The following is a 20,712-nucleotide window of genomic DNA, read 5'->3' as shown; positions in this document are numbered from 1 at the left end:
GCTCTGGATAAAAAATCCAACTATGAACTGCTAGAGTAAGTATTCGTATGTGTTTCATAGTGACAGATAATGCTGAACATTATATCTAATGGAGTTTAATTGTCAAAATGGCACAGTTAGATCTCAGAATGCCAGGATATTGACTGACAGATCACTGCTAATAAAGCGGAGCTTCTGCTGAACATCATGTCCTCAGCACACACACACACACACACACACACACACACACAGAGTCACGCGTGTGCATTAGTGCCGGGTCATCTCGTCAGTCGCCCGCAGTCACACAGCAGCGCTCGGGCCCCTCGGGGGGCGGGACAGGGCAGAGGGAGCACACCAATCACAGAGCCACTCTGATTTGAGTGACAGCTGCAAGGAAGGACATCATCACCTGCTTCACAGCTGAACTGCTGTCATTTTACTAGCAGTCATATACTATAATAGATTTTATTCATATTTTGAATAAGGTGTTATTTTTATATTTTCTGTTTTCTTTTAATTGTAGTTAAAGTTTTTGTGATTTTCTTGTTTTGTCTTCATTTTTATTGATTTTATTTTTTGTTACATATTTTTATTTCAGTTTTAGTCCTTTTTTTAACCGATAATAACCCTGCGCTAAACAACATGTGTGACCCTGGAGCACAAAAGCAGTCTTAAGTCGCTGGGGTATATTTGTAGCAATAGCCAAAAATACATTGTATGGGTCAAAATGATTCATTTCTCTTATATGCCAAAAATCATTAGGATATTAAGTAAAGATCATGTTCCATTAAGATATTTTGTACATTTCTTACTATAAATATATCAAAACTTAATTTTTGATTAGTAATATGCATTGCTAAGAACTTCATTTGGACAACTTTAAAGATGATTTTCTCAATATTTAGATTTTTTTGCACCCTCAGATTCCAGATTTTCCAATAGTTGTATCTCGGCCAAATATTGTCCTATCATAACAAACCACACATCAATGGAAAGCTTATTTATTCAGCTTTCAGTTGATGTATAAATCTCAATTTTGAAAAATGTACCCTTATGACTGGTCTTGTGGTCACATTTGACCACGCTGTTTGAACACAAAAGCCGAACACTATAAAGCAAAAAAAATCATACACATTCAGGAGTTTTTGTATTAAGTAAACGAACCATACTGTTTTTCATGAGCATAACACATTGTGTGGAAGGTATTTTCTGAATATCTTAAATTAATCAAATAATAAACATGAAATACCATCAGTACTGAAAAGTGCCCGCCCGCAAAGCACACCAAAATAAAAAAGAATTAAAAAATTTAAATATATAAAAATATAATAATATTAAATTCATTTTAATTGTTTACAATCCATTTACTTTTTCATTTTAATTCTGACAGTTTTGCCCTGTGATTTATTATTTAAAATTAAATTTCAAATCATCAATTCCAAATATTTATTTATTTAGCGGTTCACAATGTGAAAATTAAAATGAAAATCAAATTTTTTTTCCATTTTGGACACATTTCAGTAATAAATGGTTATTGGGTTTTCGATTTTCATCTTTTGATGATTGTATTTGCAATTGGAAAGAAATTACTTATATTTATTTTATTTTTCATCATACAAAGCTATTACATAACTTCAGAAGACCTGCAATATTGTGCATGAGTCATATAAACTACTTATTGTTTTTTTTGTCGATTTTCTCAACAGCCTCCATCCCCGTTCACTTTCACTGCCAGAACATTCTGCCCCAAATCTTTTGTCTTCTTCGAAAGAAACAGAAAAAATGTTTGGAACGACACCAGGGTGAGTAAACACTGAATTTATTAACTATATTAATTCAACAAACCTTAATTGCGTAGTGCACGATGATTATATTAAACAAAAATTGTGTGATGCGTCCCGAAGTCATCACTGGGTCAAAGATCTATCAACACCATTTTGATCTTTGAGTATAACCGCACATGTCAAGCACTTGCTCTACGATATAATTCCCCGTTTGATGAACGAAGATGAAACGGTGCCGTTTATCATAACGTTTCGTTCCCAGCATGCCTCCAAATCTCACACTTTCGCCGTACATTACAGACAGAGCCCATCTGCTGAGGTCAAACCTAGAGTCACAGCGCAGAAATCTGATGAGAGAATAAATTTGTCCCAGTGGGAGAAAACAGAACTGCGTATGTGTGTGTGTGTGAAAGCATATTTGTGTTGTTTAACATTTAGTTATTGCAGGTTTGTGTCATATTCTGTGTTGCATTATTTTTATTCGTTTTGAGGAATACTGAATCTGTGTTGTTGTTTTTTTTGTGAGTAAGATTAATTAATGCATATTCATATTTATTTTAGAACTACAGTAACATCTGATTTCTCTCAACATGGGGACAGGAGAGCTGTCAGTCAATACATTGAAAAAAAAGTAACTTGCGTTACTAACTCAGATATTCTCTTGTAAATTAAAAAGGAATGCATTACTTGTAATGCGCCCCAACACTGCTTGTAAGTGATTCATCCACGCATTATATATATAATGCATGGATGAATCACTTACTGATTACTAATTTCGTAATCTTTTATCAACATGTCATGACTTGCTCTTTGTGTGATAAGTTACTAACTCAGATATTCTCTTGTAAATTAAAAAGGAATGCATTACTTGTAATGCGCCCCAACACTGCTTGTAAGTGATTCATCCACGCATTATATATATAATGCATGGATGAATCACTTACTGATTACTAATTTCGTAATCTTTTATCAACATGTCATGACTTGCTCTTTGTGTGATAAGCTGTGACGTATGCGAGACCAATCACATTCCAGTATTTTACAATCCGTTTAACAATCAACAGATGAAATCATGTCTCAACTCAATGTGTTGGTCTTAATCATAATATGTGGTTGTAAACTTGGTCGTATCTTCCGTTTAATGGCGGCTTTAAGTGTTATTTTAGTATCTTTGAGATACCATTATAGTTTATATTTTTATTTACATTTTAAGTACAAGTATAAAAAATATATATATTTTTAGCTTTTTTATTTTATTTTAAAATGTTCTCTTTGCTTTTTAATTGTAAAGTTTTAGTAATTTTGTTGTCTGCTTTTGTGATTTTTATTAGTTTTTAAATCATTTATAAGCATTTATTCATATTTTTTAGTTTATTTTTCATTTGTTTCTATTTTTATTTTAATGTTAGTTGTTTTTTTTGTAATTTTGTTACAAATGTTTTTGTCATTATAATTCGTTTTTATTGTTTATAAGTATTAATTTTCTGTTTTCTTTTCTCTTTTTTGTAATTTCGTTATTTGCTTTTGTCATTTTTTTTGTTAGTTTCTTTAAGCATTTAATATGTGTTTTTTTAAGTTTGTATATACATTTTTCCTTTTTAATTTCACATTTTTTTGTAGCTTTGTTTTTTGCTTTTGTAATTTTTATTCATTTCTAAAATGATTTATAAGTATTTATTCATATTTATAATTTTTTTTTACATTTTTATATTTTCATTTTAACGTTAATGAAATTATTTGTAATTTTCTTATGTGCTTTCGTTATTTCTTTTTTTATATATTTATATTCTGTTTATTTTATTACTTAAATTCATTTATTTTATTTTAATAATTTTATAATTATTTATAATTAATATAATTTATATATATAAGATTTTTAAATATATAAAAATATGTAATTGTTGTTATTTTAGTAAGTCAACTTAAACTAAAAAATGAGAAATGTTATCTTGGTTTAACTAGCTGCAAAATATTTTTAAAATATATTTTTTTCATTTTTTTTATTTAATTGTATTTTTTTGAATGGTTTTAGTTTGAGTTAACTGCAGTAACCCTGATGGTGACTCTGTTAATGATGTTTGTGAGATGAGGGGAATGGTCATGTGTGTGTGAGTGTGTGTGCAGCTGCTGTAAGAATAGTGTTCCTCGACTGAGACAATCCCACACACCCTGCAGACAGATGCTCAGTAAAATAGTGGGTTGTCCTTTGACCCTGCGGGTCAGCCTCAGACATGTGCGCACGTGGGCGGGACAGAGGTGTTAAATCGCCCCATCCTCCACTGCCTCACACTCTGTCCCATCGGCTGGGAGCTCGTGTGTGTGCGGTTATGTTGCTCGAGAGCTGTTCATTTAGGCCGATTATAATCTGTGTGCTTCCCAGAAAATGTCATTTTCGAGAGCTTCCAGCATCCGTGTGTGAGCAGAGCTCATTTGATCGAGTTAGAAACGGGGTTCAGTTAACAGCGCAGCCATCTGTCACTGACCGCAGAAATCAAATCCAGCCCTGATTGAGTCGAGCTCACATCTCATCATTTTAATAACAATACTGTTTGTTTTCAAAGCACAGGGGGCTTATTAAAGGGATAGTTCTTCCAAAAACATGTCAATCCTGCCATTAGTTACTCACCTTTATGTCATTCAAAACTTGCATGATTCTTAATGCGCATGATGGTGCATAAAAGGAAACATTTTGATGAGCTGCTGTTTTCCATGCAGTGAAAGTGTAAGAAGCCTCTTCTGCTCATCAAGGCTGCATTCATTTACTCAAAAATACAGTAAAAACAGTTAAATTGTGAATTATTATTACAATTTCAAATAAGTGTTTTCTATGTGAATGTCTGTTAAAACATAATTTATTTCTGTGATCAAAGCTGAATTTTCAGCATCATTACTCCAGTCTTCAGTGTCACATGATCCTCCAGAAATCATTCTAATATGCTGATTTGTAATTATGGCACATACATGATGGCAGAAATATTCCATTAAAATCAACGAAGACAAACCAGAATTGATAATAGATGACAGAGATTAATATTCAGACTTATTTGGACAATATTTTAACTGTTATGCAGTAAAGAGTTAGAAGTAGTTGGGTATGCCATAGTTTATATATTTAATAATTGATTATTGTCGTTGTTCTTTAATTATTTGTTTGTTTGTTTTAATTGTTTATATTTATATATTTTTTTCATCATCTTTTATTGATGTTTTTTGTTCATATTTATTTTAAATAATTTTAGATTTTACTGTAAATACGTTTTATAACATATTATTAAGTAGATTTTTCATCAGTGTTCTGAAGGATTGTGGCTTGCTGACTCATTTCTGTTACATATAATAAGAGAACATTTGACCCAATTGTTATCAGCAGCTCTGTTCTGAAAAGCAAAGATTTGAAGTGGTATGTCATAACAAAAGGGAAGAAGAGGCACATTTCTGAGTCTCTAGATGAACATGTTTGATACGATCTGTGTGTATCTGTGTGTGGAATGCTGTTAGGATACCCAGAATGCCTTTCCGAGCTCGTCACATCCATCAGCAGTGTGCAGGTTTGTGTATTTGGAGGAGAGCGAGAGAAAGCTGATGGAGATTGATCGCTCTAGCGTGTCTTATTTGATTGACAGCTGAATTGGATGCTTGTAATGAACCTGTCCACACTAATTACCGGGCAGATTCTGGATTATTAAGCCATGTGATCATACTTCGTCATGAAGTTTTGTATTTGCTAAGAAAAGCATCACTATTATTTGTGCTTATACTAATTTTTGCACTTGCACAAACTGCTAAAGCTCGAACTCTGATGCATAACTGATTTATCAGAACATGTTATAATCTAGTTTATTCATCATTTATGAATCTCTAATACTATAATGCATGACGATATTATTAATATTATATATAAATGTTAACATCATTGATTTTCTGTGATCTTTTCATTGAGTTTTAATTATAGTTTTTTTCTATATTTTTCAATACGTCTATATAGTTTTTATTAATTTTTAGTTATTTTAGTACAAGTGAGAAATATTTCTTTGGCAACTAGCTGACATAAAGTAAGTTTAAGTTCCTGTAGATTTTATTTTGTTTCAGTTAATGTATTTTATTTCAAGTAATGAAAATATTCTTAATGGTTTTAGTTTTATTTAACTATAATAACCCTCATATGTCTTTTTTTTTTTTTTTTTTTTTTTTTTTTAATTTTTTTTAAATTAATTTTCTTTTTCTTTTTTTTTTTTTTTTTTTTTTGTTTTTTTTTTTATATGTCTACATTTTTTTAAATTAATTTCTATTTCCGTTTTTGCTATTTTACTACGTTGCTAAACTAAATAAAAGTCAGAAATCCTTCCTTAGCAACCGGCTGACAAAATAAATTAACATTTTTGTATATTTTATTTTATCTCAGTTAATATTTGTTTTATTTCAAGTAATGCACATTTTTTAAAGGTTTTAATTTTAATTAGCTATAATAACCCAGATGTGTATTGTGAAAAATGCAGTACAAAAAAAGACTTCACTTGAATTAAAATACTGGTTTTTAAATACATTTCTATGCTGATCTTTATAGCACCCAGTTGCACAATATGATGTTATTAGAATGTTTTTATCTAGTATTGCTGATATGGGATTTAAGCGGAGCTCTGCTGGTGTTTGTAATCAGTGTGTGAAGTGTAACGCTGCTCTTTCTCTCTGTGTTTCAGGCCAAAACGCTGAGGAAACAGATCCAACAGACGTTTAAGCAGTTCGCCAACCTGAACGACGACCAGAGCATACTGAAGTTCTTTGAGATCCTGGCGCCCGTCCACAGATTCGACAAAGAGTGCTTTCGATGTGCTCTGGGGGTACGTCAGGTCACTGGACTTCACTGCCCCCTGCTGCTCTATGAAGGAATTACATTAGCTGACATTCAGAGTTCAGAAGTATTCCCTAAGCAAAATATTTCTTACCAATCATTAAACTGTATTTTACATTATACTACATACTGTATGCTATGGAAGCCCGTTTCCGCCACTGAATAAAAAATAAAAAAGTTAATTGCGACACAATTCTGACTTTTTTTCTCATAATTGCGAGTTTATTTCTCACAATTCTGACTTTATAACACTAAATTCTGTGAAAAAAAGTCAGAATTGTGAATTCATATCACGCAATTCTGTGGGAAAAAAGTCAGAATTGTGAATTCATATCACGCAATTCTGTGGGAAAAAAGTCAGAATTGTGAATTCATATCATGCAATTCTGTGGGAAAAAAGTCAGAATTGTGAATTCATATCACGCAATTCTGTGGGGAAAAAAGTCAGAATTGTGAATTCATATCACGCAATTCTGTGGGAAAAAAAGTCCGAATTGTGAATTCATATCACGCAATTCTGTGGAGAAATAAAAGTCAGAATTGTTCATTCATATCACGCAATTCTGTGGAAAAAAAAGTCAGAATTGTGAATTCATATCACGCAATTCTGTGGGAAAAAAAGTTGTGAGATGATTAAGTCGCAATAACCTTTTTTTATTTTTTATTCGGTGGCGGAAACGGGCTTCCATAGTATGCTGCTGTTCACAAGTTTGGGGTCAGTGAGATTTCTTTTTGAAAGAAATGAATACTTTTATTCATCAAGGACGCATTCAATTGATCAAAAGTGACAGTAAAGACATTAATAATGTCAAAGAGGATTTCTATTTTAAACAAAAGCTGTTCTTTTGAACTTTCTATTCATCAAAGAATCATTCAAAATAAAATTTATGACAAAAACATTCAGCAGCACAACTGTTTTCAACATTGATAATAATCAGAAATGTTTCTCGAGCAGCAAATCAGCATATTACAATGATTTCTGAAGGACTGGAGTTATGATGCTGAAAATTCAGCTTTGATCACAGAAATAAATTATGTTTTACAATATATTCACATAGAAAACAGTTATTTAAAATTATAATAATATTTCACTATTTTACTGTATTTTTGATCAAATAAATGCAGCCTTGATGAGCAGAAGAGACTTATTATTATATTACTGACCCCAGACTTTAATGCATACTATAATATATAATACATTATATATTACATCATGGTTTATTTGGCATATTTTCATTTTGATGGTATAATGAAAGCAGTGTTTCTCGATAAAATTAGGAGCCTTTATAAAATGACTCAACAGCTAGATATTTTCTGTGTTCATTTTTTAGCCCCTGCTAACCTTGCTTTATTTTCTTCGGAATAAATCTGAATTCCGTGTGCAGTCAGATCCTGTGATTGACGCTCCTCTCTCTCTGTCTCCGTCTCCGTCTCAGTCGAGTTGGGTCATATCAGTGGATCTCGCTATCGGTCCCGAGGAGGGAATCAGTTACCTGACAGACAAGGGCTCCACGGTAACGCATACTGACATCACCATAGCAACAAGCATCTATTTGACTTTAACCCTAGTTGTTTTGTTCAGTGGCTTGGTTCTGTTTATGAGTAGCTCCGCCCACAGTGAAATCTCATTGGTCCAAAATCCTAAGTAAAAATAAACAGCAGATGTTCTGATTGGCTGATTTTTGAAGTTGATTAGGAGGAATTTCTTAATTTAAAAGCGTATCTGTCCCATTAGTCTCTCTGTCATGTGATGCACGAGTAATGCGTGTCTGTTTTTTTCAGCCGACACATCTGGCCAACTTCACGCAGGTGCAGAGCATCCATTACTCCTGCGTGGAGGAGAAGGAGAGGAAGGGCGTCTTACAGCTGGACGTGGCAGGAGCCGCTGAGGTAAACGACGCTGCAGTTTAAACTTGCTTCTCCAACAAAACCTGGTTTTGACGTGGAGTTTCAGCTCAGAAGTAAATGAAATGCAGCTGATGTTGTGATTGTAGGATGTAGTGTTTAGTTTGAGATGTGTGTCAGCCCTGCGCTGACGGCGCTCTAATTTCAGTCCGTCACTGTTATTTTGGGTCTTGGCGTCTTTGTCTGTACTTTGTCAGTCTGTCTTTTCTCTCTTTCTGATTGTCTGTCTTTTAGGCACCGTTTTTACCCAGGTTTAGACGCTGTGCTGGATTCGTTAGACTGATTTAAACCAGTGGTGTTATTGTTAACCAAAACTATTACAACTGAAAAACTAAACGTTTTTGGTAATTGAAATATAGCTGAATAAAACAAAATATAAATATTAGATTAAACTATTTTTATAGCTATAATTGTTGTCTTGGTAACAAACTGAAAAAATAAAATAAAGATAAACAGAAACATAAAAATAAAAAAAATACTAGCATTTAGCTAAAATTAAAATTAAAACTGAAAAATCTAAAAATAAGAAAATAAAAATATAAAACATTTTTAAAAAACTTTAAATGATGTCTTGCTAACTTGGAAAGAAAATGTTTAATTTAAGTCCTAAAATTACTAAAACTAAAACAGAAATGAAAATAAATGAAAGCTAAACAGAAACAGAAAAAAAATTATAAAAATGATAAATCAAATAAAAAAAATACTAGCATTTAACTCAAATTAAAATGAAAACTGAAAAATCTAAAAAATAAAAATATAAAACATTAAAAAAAATGTAAATGATGTCTTGCTAACTTTGAAAAAAAGTTTAAGTTAAGTACTAAAATTACTAAAACTAAAATAGAAATGAAAATAAATTAAAGCTAAACATAAGTATTTAAAAAAACAAAAGCTAATAAAAATGATTAAGTACACAACAAAATTACTTAAACCTAAACTAAAATTACAATGAAAACTGAAAAGAAAAGAAAAAATGTATATATATATATATATATATAAACTTAATAAATTTGAAATCTTGCCATGGCAACTAACTGAAATACAATTGAAGTATTTTAGTATTAAAATTACTAAAACTAAGACTGAAATAAAAAATAAAGCTAAATAGAAATAGTGTTCATTTTTATATTAAATTTTGTATTATTATTAATAATACAATTAATAATTATTATTATTATTATAACTAAAATTACAAAGAAAACTGAAAAAATTATAGAACTAGAAAGCTAGTTCTAAACATTGATGAATATTAAAATAGCATATCAATAATACTAAAACAGATTTAAATGTTAACTTGTGAGATCGTAAGTGTTTTTGAGCGATTCATTAAAGATCCAGCTCATAAGAGTCACTTGTTTTGGAATCAGACTAGACTATAATGGAGTGTTGTGCGTTTGTTATTATTTCTATCTCATCACATTCAATCTAGACCGCATTGGAAGCACTGCTGTGGGCGTGTCTGATGGTATTTGTGGGCGTGTCTTCAGCAGTGTGTGTGTTGTATCCTGACGTCATGATGAGGCTGCTGTTGCTGATAATGGCTCATTGTGAGTCTGGTTTCTTTCTCGTAGCCTCTCACGATCAGCACGCCGTCCTTCGCCGCCGCTGAGAACATGGCCGACCTCATCGACGGATACTGTCGCCTGCTCAACGCCGTCAGCCAGTCCTTCATCGTCAGACCGCAGAAAGGTACGTCTGCCTCACACTGCTGCATTGTGGGATGTTTGTACTCTAGAGGCAGTAAAGCACGGAATTAGCATGAATGAGACGCATCGAGTGGAAAATCCCAGTATGAAGCAGCACAGCTGTTTGTCTCAGCAAGACACAAATAGAAAGACATATCGAAAACAAGTCCACTCGTAGTAAAGTATGAAATGCAGTTCTTGGTGTTCTGCTGTTTGATTCATGAGCTGATGCTGTGTGTTTCTCTGTCCTGCAGAGGGGGAAAGAGCTCTTCCATCCATTCCAAAGTAAGTCATAAATTCACTTCACTGGCATTCATGAGCTGTTTAATAAACTGACGTCAGGCACGAGATTCATTTGGAGGAGGTTTGACCAGCAGTTAATACTTAAACACCACCAAAACTGGTCAAAACTAAAGGCTGGGACTAGAGCTGGATGATATATCAAACATTCACTGTATATATGTGATCATTTTGTTGATGATGGCTTTATTTTATTTTATTTATTTTTTTGCCCTTGAAGTTCCCCTAAAATGTTAGCATCATTAGACTAATTTAACATCAATAGTCTAAAGGAAAAAAGATATATTAATATATGAAACATTTATAAATATTAATCTAAATATATATCATATTTTAGTCATATCATATGATGATCATATTTGTTTATTTTATTTGTTATTTTAATTAAATTTTTTTTTAATTTAATTTAGTTTTTTATTTTATTTAATTAAATTTTATTTTATTTTATTTTGTTTTGTTTTGTTTTGTTTTGTGCCCATGAAGTTTCCTAAAGAGCATCATTAGACTAATTTAACACCAAAAGTCTGGAGTCTTTTAATATAAAACTTTTATATATATATATAACATAACATTTATTTTATAACATTTCAATATTTTAAAACAATTTTTATTTTATTTTTTTATTTGGTGCCCATGAAGTTTCCTAAAGAGCACCATTAGACTAATTTAACATCAAAGTGTGGCGAGCAAAAAGTATATTATTATATAACATATTAATAAATAATAATATGGATAAAACATTTTGTATTTTTTTTATTTAAAAAACACAACTTTTTTTTCTTTTTTAAAATAATGTTTAGAATGAGAAATTCTGATGTTTTAAATTAGTAATAAGAAACATTTTTACATTTGAGAATATAATATATAACATTGCATAATATTTATATAATTATATTTATTATTATTTCAACATTTTATGATTTTTTTTTCTAGGCTTATATTATAAAATATTGTGTTGCCAACTTCTAATTGAGGGCTAACTTGAAGAGTTTTGATTCCACATGCTGCATATAGTACATCAAAATCATTTTAATATCATTTTGATAATTATGTTAGCATGCATATTTGCACCTGGCGTGTGGTAAACACACACATCCAGAAGTTCTCATGTTCATGTGAGCTATTGGATAAATATGTCTTGTGTGCATGAAAACAACTGTAAAGCACCATTCCTCCACAGACTGGCCAACAGTGAGAAGCGGCTGGAGGGGATCCGGGCAGGAGTTCGTGCCATCTCTGTTTCAGGTCAGACTCCTCTGACATCGTCTCTGATTTAGCAGCTTTATTGATTATCTATCAGATCTGAAAAGCAGTTCATATCAAAATTTGATGATGCTTAATTCCCAAAAGGACATTTGTGTTCAGTGTAAGTCTGGGGGATTTCACCAGTTTTGTTGTCTTATCAGATGAAAATGATCACTTAATTTACAGCATAAACAGGCTGCATAAATACTATTGCATTTGAAGTTTAATACTTAGTGTTAGAGCTTTCTTCAATTCACTAACCCTGAGTATGACCAATAGTAATAGTGATGCTTTACAGGCCAAAGACTGCTAGTATTATCAGAGCGTGACACTTCACACTCCAGTCATATTCCTTATGGATAAAAAAAAAGAATCTGAATGTTTGTTTTACTTTGAAATATTACAATCAAATGCAGTTTCACATCATGTTTGTTTTTAGCAGTTCTCTGTTATTTGATGTCTTCAAGATGTTGGGCTGGTTTCTGCAACATCTGCACACATTTAAAGCTCATCATCAGTTGTATTTCAGACGTTTCATGCTCATGAACGTGTCTGCTGTTTATAAGCTGTTTACGCAAAATCTAAATCTAAAACCACTTTCTGAAGACACAGTGCAAATTTAAATGAAGTCATTCTCATTCTTCTCAATGCAAACATGCTTTATTTTTGATGTTATTGCACTAATTTCTGGGTGTGTTTGTACTGTTACATGATTTGCATAAATCATTTAGTGAATCAAGTGCTAAAATAATGCAAAAGGCACGTGCCGTCAGTGGTTGCGTTTTATTTTTGGTGTGAAATGAGCTGATAGTGAAAGTCTGAGCGTCACAGCGTGTGGTTTGTCAGGCTGAAATGTTTTGTCACGGATCTGGATGATAAATACAGTATGTTGATTGTGTCTCCACTCCTCCTGCCATATTCTCTTGCTTTGCTTCACTCTCTTTCTCTCTCCATCTGTCGTTCTTCACTGAAGTCTCTGTGGTTCAGACGCCCACCAAAGCTGCTAAAGCTCGGCGCTTTCTCCTTCCGTTTGTCCTCTGTTCCCATGATTCTCCTCCTAAGGGTACATGCTGTTCCTGTGTGTGTGTGTGTGTGTGTGTGTGTGTGTGTGTGTGTGTGTGTGTGTGTGTGTTTATCTCTAACCCTCACCTGCTCTCCACCCTAAACAACACATGTTCTGTAGTATCAGCTGTTTCCCATAGATTCACAGGTGTATCATACGTGCTGTGATTCATTCTCAGATCTGTTTTCATCTAGCTAGAAGTGTAGATGTGAGATTTTTTGTAGCTATATGTATTTAATTATGTGTATAATATTGCATAATATATATAAAAAATATTTTATTTATAGAATGTTTTATAATATTTGTAATAAATGTTATTAATTAATATTAATATTTATATTTATTTTAAATAATATTGTTTAGCTTATTTTGCTTTTGGAAATTATTATTCATAACAGTTAGACACATCTGCAATGTGGAAAAATAATACAATTTATTTACTTGCTTAATTTGCTTTTTGAAATCATCTATAGCAATATAAACAACTCATTACTGCAATGTGTGTGTGTATATATATATATGCATCAACAACAATTATTTTAGGATTTTCTTTGCTTATTTTGCTTTTTAAAATTTAAAATTTTTGATTCATGACAATTAAATGCATTGATTCCATTAGTGGTAATAAATTGACTGTGTATATATTAGTGCTGTTAAACGATTAATCGCGATTAATTGCATCCAAAATAAAAATAGTTTTGTTTACATAATATATGTATGTGTACTGTGTATATTTACTATGTATATATAAATACACACACGTGCATGTATATATTTAAGAAAAGTATGCTATATTTGTATATTAAATATATTTACATATAAATTATATAAATCTATACCTGTTAAATACATGTAAATATTTTCAAAATATATACTGTATGTGTGTGTATTTATATATGCATAATAAATATACACAGTACACACATATATTACATAAACAAAAACTTTTATTTTGGATGCGATTATTCGTTTGACAGCACTAATATATATATATATATATATATATATATATATATAAGTATTATTTATATATATGATTATAGAATTTTATGTTTTAAAAATAATATAATAATTTTTTTATTTTATTTTTGATTTATATTTTTATATATTATAATGAGGAGAAATCAATTTTAAATTAAAGTGCAGCAAGTAGCCTTCATTTTCTTTGTGCAAAATATGTTTTGTATTTGTGCTTTTCTATTGATTTAGCGATGAATTGCTGTTGACCGCTTTTGTGAGACTTACCCAGTTTTTATTTTTGCTAATTGCATTAAACATAAAAACCTGCCTCCAAATAAGATCAGAGATTTTTCCGTGCGAACTGCACTGAATTAGACCCGTGGCAGAACAATCCAGGCAGATGTGTGTCCACGTCCCAATTGAATCTCATCCCACACATTCCTGCAGCACATCTAACCCAATATAACCCACACTAATGACTCCCAGGACTGCAGGAGCTGCTCACAGCCAGAGAGGACGAATAAACCGGTGAACCGCTTCAGATGCATGACCAACGTGTGTTTTCATGTCTGCTGGTGAATTAACCTTTCTCCTCTCTGTTCTTTGCATGGACCTGCAGAAGATCTAAGCGGAGATGGTAATGTTTGACTTGCAATCTTCATTTCTTTCCTCTAACTAACTCCCTGCTCTGTGTGCGTTTGGAAATTTACTGCAATCTAGTCAGCCTCGCATAGGTTCTAGTTTAGTTGTAGTGTGTAAATGTGAGTCTGCTTCACTTTAAGTGCACTTGAAGTCTCTTCTACTCCCTGCATTCCTCACAAGTGCAATTATTTAGAGAAGCGAGTGACCTCTACCAAAAAAAAACAAAAAAACCCCCGGACTAAATCTGTTTTGCATGAAGACACGGAGTCACTTCCTTCCCCTCGTCTTTCTCGAGCTCGACCACTGAGCCGCTCTCTGATTGGCCGGTCGGATGGAGTTCAGAGAGTTTAAAAGAGAGAAGTGCACTTGAGTTTGAGTGTGCGAGAGTCTTCATGGAGGAGTTTCTTGGCTGGTTGACCGGCTCTAGTTTGTGTAGTGGAAGGTTACGTGTGTTTGGGGTTGGTGTAGTGACCGAGTGGGCGTTAGTGTGAGATACTGACCGCTGCTGCTTCTGTCTCCCTGCAGAAACAGATGACTACGCAGAGATCATAGATGAGGAGGACACCTACACCATGCCCTCTAGTAAGTACCCTCACTCGTGCCGCCTTTTAAGTGTGTATTCAGGTGGGTTTAATTGGGGTTGGAGCTAAACTCTTCTGGACACCGGCCCTCCAGGACCGAGTTTGGACAGCCCTGGTGTAAACAATGAGTGACGTATATGCGCGAGAGATCACTTCCAGCGCTTGCGTAAACTACACCAGAGCGCGTACACACCTCACGCACCGGAAGCCATGTGCACACCCAAAGTAGTTGGACATAGTGGTGTATTAGAGGTAAAAAATGATATAAACACTGTTGGGTTTCTCGCACAAACCGATCGTTTCGTGTCTTAGGACATCAATGTGTCGTCACGAGCCGCAGGGTTTAATTTGGATTTGTCTGTGCATGTTTTTTTTACTCTCATAGATTTTGTTACCATTGCCATGCATTATACGACTGACAGACTGCAACGGTTAAAGTTAAAAATCATCAAATGTGTTCTACTGAAGAAACAAAGTCACCTACATCTTGGATGCCCTGGGGGTAAGCAGATAAACATCACATTTTCATTTTTGGGTGAACTATACCTTTAATCAGGAAAAAAACATTTTTAAAACTGACATTTTGAACCTTCTGAGAAGATTCAGAAATAACTTAATGGGAACATTAGCAAAATGTTCTTAGAACATATTTTTGTCAGCTGAGTGCCAAGCTCCTAAAGAACAAAAAAAGTAGTTTGTATGACTCACACACTGCAATAAATGTCTTCTAAATGCAAAAATGTTAAACATTTTTGTGATCACAACGCTAACGTTTGGCTTCTCATGAGTCATGAGAACTATTTTTATTGCTTTTGCTCCCTCACTGCTATTCTTAAATAGATACATTTAATTGAGATGCAAAACAACATGAAATAAGTTATGTAATATTACGTTATATATGCCAGTGGGGTAAGAAAAATAAGCTTGTTTTCCCTTTGAATTACATTTATTTTTCTTACACCATTCATCAGTCGCTTGTTTGTAAATGAGCAGCATGAACATTTGATGTGTTTTATGCTTCGAAATGGCAGGTGAGTAAATGCTCACAGGATTTTTGTAATTTTATTAATGGCAGATTCACTGAAATAGATTTTATAATTTATTGCTCATTTTCCAGGGAATTTTTATGTTGTCCTCTACTTAAATTGTATAATATGCTATGTTTTATAACAGCTCTGTGGTGAGTGTTTGACATGTCTGTGATTGATAAGTGTGTGCAGCTCTCCACATCTCATCCCTCTGTTTCTCTCTCTCTCATCCTGAGCTTTAATTCTGATCTAAAAGCCCAATCTCTGCCTTTTCTCTTTAACAACCAGCCGAATGCTATGGATTAGACGCAGGTAACGCCATCTCTCTGTTTGTGTGCTTCTTTCAGTTCTTCTCTCTTTCTTTTCTGTCTGTCTCTCTCTCTCTCTCTCTCTCTTTCTCCTTCTCCGTTTTGCTGTGTGCTTGTGTTAGAAGCAGGTTCCTCATATCACAGACTAACGCAGGTTTTCATAAAAATATTTTTGTGTTTCATGGGAATCAAACCCATGATTTACCATTGTTAGTGCTACGATCTAAACTATAGAAGCTGGGATATAAAAAAGGTATTTTAACATCCAAAACATGCCACACAGCATCTTTAAGGCTTTATATTATCATTAAGCATCTTTATATTATTGTTTTTTATAATATAATTTATACTTATGTCATTATTAATAATATCCCATTTATATGTTTTTGACATTAAATACTTTGTATAACAAAAAAACCTGCAGAAGTCATTGATATGTAGCCAAACAATAGATTATTATTGTTTTTTGTTTGTTTGTTTTGTTTGCTCAATTATAATTTAAAATATTTTTGTTTGTTTGTTTGCATTTATAAACAAATAGTTATTTGTTTTTTCTTTTAATAAATGGTGCGTTTTTATTTGATTTGATTTATGTTGTTTGTTGTTGTTGTTGGTTTTATAAGTTTGGATTCACTGATTTTTTTTTTCTTTTTTTACTGTAATATTCAGCAATATTTTTTTACTATGATATTTTTGTTTACTTTGATATTCAAAAATCACAGTAAAGAAATGTTAAAAAATATTTATTTTTCAAATCAATTGTGCATTTACAGTGGGTACGGAAAGTATTCAGACCCCCTTAAATTTTTTTGCTATATCATGATTTCTACAGAACATTGAGGACTTTATTGAAAACATTGTACAGTGCATTAGTTAGAGTGGACTTCATATTTATTAAGACAAATGTAAATGAGTCTGGCATATATGTCCAGTTTGTTCAATGTGTCGTCTCAATGTTTTAGGTTTCCTTTATATTCATAGTCAATTTTTTGTCATCTAGAGACAGTCCTTCTGTCTCTCACAGCCTCGTCTTCATCTGTTCACAATTAATTATGGCGTCCACCCTGACTAAGGTCTTTTGTTCATGACCTCAGTGTTTCTAAACTTGCAATTGGCGACTTTCAAACACTTTGTTAAATGGCTGAGCTCTGCATTCAGTAAATATTGTGCTAAAGGTTTGTTGATCTCGGTCACAGCTGCTCGTCTTCTGAACTTACATGACGATCAGAGTGTGTGGTTTGCTGGTTCCTCTGATGCTGAGCTTCAGGTTTGTGACGTTTGTTCTTCATCTGTAGCTCAGGACTATGAGATCCAGCGGGACAGAATCGAGTTGGGACGGTGTATCGGCGAGGGCCAGTTTGGTGACGTCCACCAAGGGGTTTACATCAGTCCGGTAAACACACAGTCCACAGAAATATTAATCAAACGAACACTGCATTTGCCCTGAATAGAGTGCAAACTGGTGGCCCTTTTAATTCTCTTCCTAAATCAGTTCATGTCAGAATCCCTTGTTTTTAGAGTGAGAACTACTAAAATGATACAAAATTATTATTTAGCATAAACTGGACATAACATGAGCAGTAGAGTAGATTTGACTGCATTCATTAAGCTCAACCTTAAAACCCTATTATTAATGATCAAGCACATTTTTTTGTTAAGAAGTGTTTTAAATATATAATTTTATAAAACCGAAAAGTTTATATAATATGTGATTATTGGATCGTACAATCTAATATTTGGTCCCAAACTAGCTCTCTATTGATCAAGCAAATATTTTTGTTAAATTTATGGAATACATTTTATATGGAATATGCATTTTTATATAATAAAAATGTATATATTTGGATCAAATTATTTATATAATATCTAGGTTTATTAGTATATACAATCCAACATTTGACCCAAATCATCTTTCAACTGAGTGAGGTCTTGAGCAATTTTTTGTTATTATTATAATTATTGTTATTATTCAAATAAGTACATTTTAAATTTTAAATAATGTTAACAATTAAATGTTTTTTTTATCAGATGTATGTATATTTTCATGTTTATTTTATTCTATTAACGTCACCGATAAGCAGGGTTTAAACGGTATTTATGATATACAAAATATTATAATATAATACATTTTCTATTAATAATTATATATTTTTTCCAAGATGTTCCAAATGAATTTTTTAACCTATTCCCTACTGCTCTTTACTGTGTTCTGAAGCTATTAAGACGAGCTAAAATGTCAGACTTTGTGGGCGTACGGTTTTACTACAGTGTACTTTTAATTTGTAATCTTCCTGAATTCATGCTCATAGTTTTTGAGTTGCATGTGCTTTCCCTGACAGGAGAATCCATCGTTAACAGTGGCCATTAAGACGTGTAAGAACTGCACCTCAGACAGCGTGCGTGAGAAGTTCCTGCAGGAAGCTCGTGAGTATCAAGAATTCACACTAGTGACCTTTACTTCAGAATTAATTTCAGCTGATGCACTTCTACTTTGAGACGTTTCTTTTTTTAACCATAGCTGTTCCATCTGAACACATGATGCATCGCAGTCTAATTTCATTTGAAATTAAAATGTATTTTTAGTTTATTTGAAGTTGAATATGAGGAAGTCACAACTACCGCATTTGCACGCTTTGAGAGAAGTCAGAATGCCACTAAACCAGACTGATTTTGCGAAAGTGTTTTGCATGTGATGCAGTGAGAATATCTGTGATTTTATGATTGACAGTGACAATGCGGCAGTTCGACCATCCGCACATTGTGAAGTTGATTGGAATCATCACTGAAAATCCCGTCTGGATCATCATGGAGCTGTGCACGCTTGGAGAGGTCAGACTGTGTTTTCATTCGTTAAACTGGCACAGATTTTAGACTCTATGAAATCATCCAGAATCATCTTCATTTTAGTTGAGGTCGTTCTTGCAAATAAGGAAGTACAACCTGGACCTGTCCACGCTGATTCTGTTCGCCTACCAGCTGAGCACAGCGCTGGCGTACCTGGAGAGCAAACGCTTCGTGCACAGGTGACTGAAGATCTTCACACGCTCAGAACAGACTTTCCTCAGTCTCCTGCTCATAGTGCACTGAGGTCAATGTGTGTTTTGTTGCAGGGACATTGCTGCCAGGAACGTGTTGGTGTCTTCCACAGACTGTGTGAAGCTTGGTGACTTCGGTCTCTCCAGATACATGGAGGACAGCTCCTATTATAAAGGTGTGTCAAACTGCACTTTTACTTGCCGTTTACAAGCATTTAAAGGGGTCCTATTATGCTCTTTTACAAAGTCTTGATTTTGTTTTGGGGGTGTACTAGAACAGGTTCTCATACTAGGTTGTTCGAAAAACACATTATTTTTCACATATTTGACATTATTACAGTGTGTTCACACCAGACGCGAATGTAATTATTCGCGCGAGTAGATTACATAATTCGTGCCGGGCGATGCGAATGACTCGAATGCACGATATTTGCCTTAATCGCATGTTCCACGCAAGTTCAAAAATTTCAACTCGAGCGGAAAATTCGCGTTACGCGTTCTTGCGCAAGCCAATCAGCGAAGAGCTTCTTGACACGTCCAGTTGAAGTACACAATTAAATAGAAAACAATTCAAATCAGTTGTAGTGGTAGTTGTATTTTATTAGCATGGCTACAGAGATGCTGCTATCAATAATAAAAATAATAGTAATATCAGTGTATATATAGTCAAGTCAAGTCACCTTTATTTATATAGCGCTTTTAACAATACAGATTGTGACAAAGCAACTGAACAGCATTAATTAGGAAAATAGTGTCAATAATGCAAAATGACAATAGTAAACACTCATTTTTCAGTTAAAGACAGTTCATCATTGAATTCAGTGATGTCAACATCCAGCTCAGTTCAGTTTAAATAATATCTTTGCAATCATGTCAACGATAACGCTGGAAATGAAGTGTCCCCAACTAAGCAAGCCAGAGGCGACAGCGGCAAGGAACCAAAACTCCATCAGTGACAGAATGGAGAAAAAACCTTGGGAGAAACCAGGCTCAGTCAGGGGGCCAGTTCTCCTCTGACCAGACGAACCAGCAGAAAAAAAGTGCTTTTTAAAGTGCTTTTGCTTTCGCCTAGAAACACACAGCGTCTCCCTGACATGGCTGCATCAACACTAACTGCGGTTACTGAAACCACGCCTTCTTTCTTTGTGTGCACATTTGGGCGCATTATGCAAATATTTCCACATAGTTAGGTGGATATGTGGGGGCGTGTTAGAATGAGCCATTTTAGGGGGGCGTGGCTGACTCTTATCTTTTATAAAGAATATCTCTTTGGATTTGAGACTTTAGTCTTTGCAACTTTACAGATCTTCTTTATGCACCAAGAGCTTGTAACACTCCAAAGAGAAAG

At 33.4% G+C, this 20,712-nt stretch overlaps 1 protein-coding gene across 7 annotated transcripts in view; it reads left to right on the top strand.

Annotated features, from left to right (window-relative positions):
- Nucleotides 1–20,712, top strand: part of LOC107557456 (focal adhesion kinase 1-like) — a 69,357-nt gene that overhangs the window by 14,199 nt on the left and 34,446 nt on the right. For 2 of the 7 annotated variants that reach the window (XM_016240873.1, XM_016240872.1), the window contains exons 2-15: nt 6,461–6,601; nt 8,049–8,126; nt 8,395–8,502; nt 10,089–10,206; nt 10,457–10,487; nt 11,683–11,747; nt 14,390–14,407; nt 14,938–14,994; nt 16,310–16,333; nt 17,625–17,722; nt 18,669–18,753; nt 19,058–19,158; nt 19,237–19,352; nt 19,440–19,540. In XM_016240873.1, coding sequence (XP_016096359.1) covers nt 6,461–6,601; nt 8,049–8,126; nt 8,395–8,502; nt 10,089–10,206; nt 10,457–10,487; nt 11,683–11,747; nt 14,390–14,407; nt 14,938–14,994; nt 16,310–16,333; nt 17,625–17,722; nt 18,669–18,753; nt 19,058–19,158; nt 19,237–19,352; nt 19,440–19,540 — 1,141 coding nt within the window. Of the gene's footprint in view, nt 1–750; nt 779–4,162; nt 4,183–5,301; nt 5,312–6,460; nt 6,602–8,048; nt 8,127–8,394; nt 8,503–10,088; nt 10,207–10,456; nt 10,488–11,682; nt 11,748–14,389; nt 14,408–14,937; nt 14,995–16,309; nt 16,334–17,624; nt 17,723–18,668; nt 18,754–19,057; nt 19,159–19,236; nt 19,353–19,439; nt 19,541–20,712 lie in introns of all 7 variants that reach the window. The other 5 variants (XM_016240877.1, XM_016240876.1, XM_016240878.1 and 2 more) reach the window with 4 other exon arrangements.

This window comes from Sinocyclocheilus grahami, unplaced genomic scaffold, assembly GCF_001515645.1.
Source record: "Sinocyclocheilus grahami isolate Dianchi unplaced genomic scaffold, SAMN03320097.WGS_v1.1 scaffold603.1, whole genome shotgun sequence".
Lineage (NCBI taxonomy): Eukaryota > Metazoa > Chordata > Actinopteri > Cypriniformes > Cyprinidae > Sinocyclocheilus > Sinocyclocheilus grahami.
This window is presented reverse-complemented; position numbering and strand designations above follow the sequence as displayed.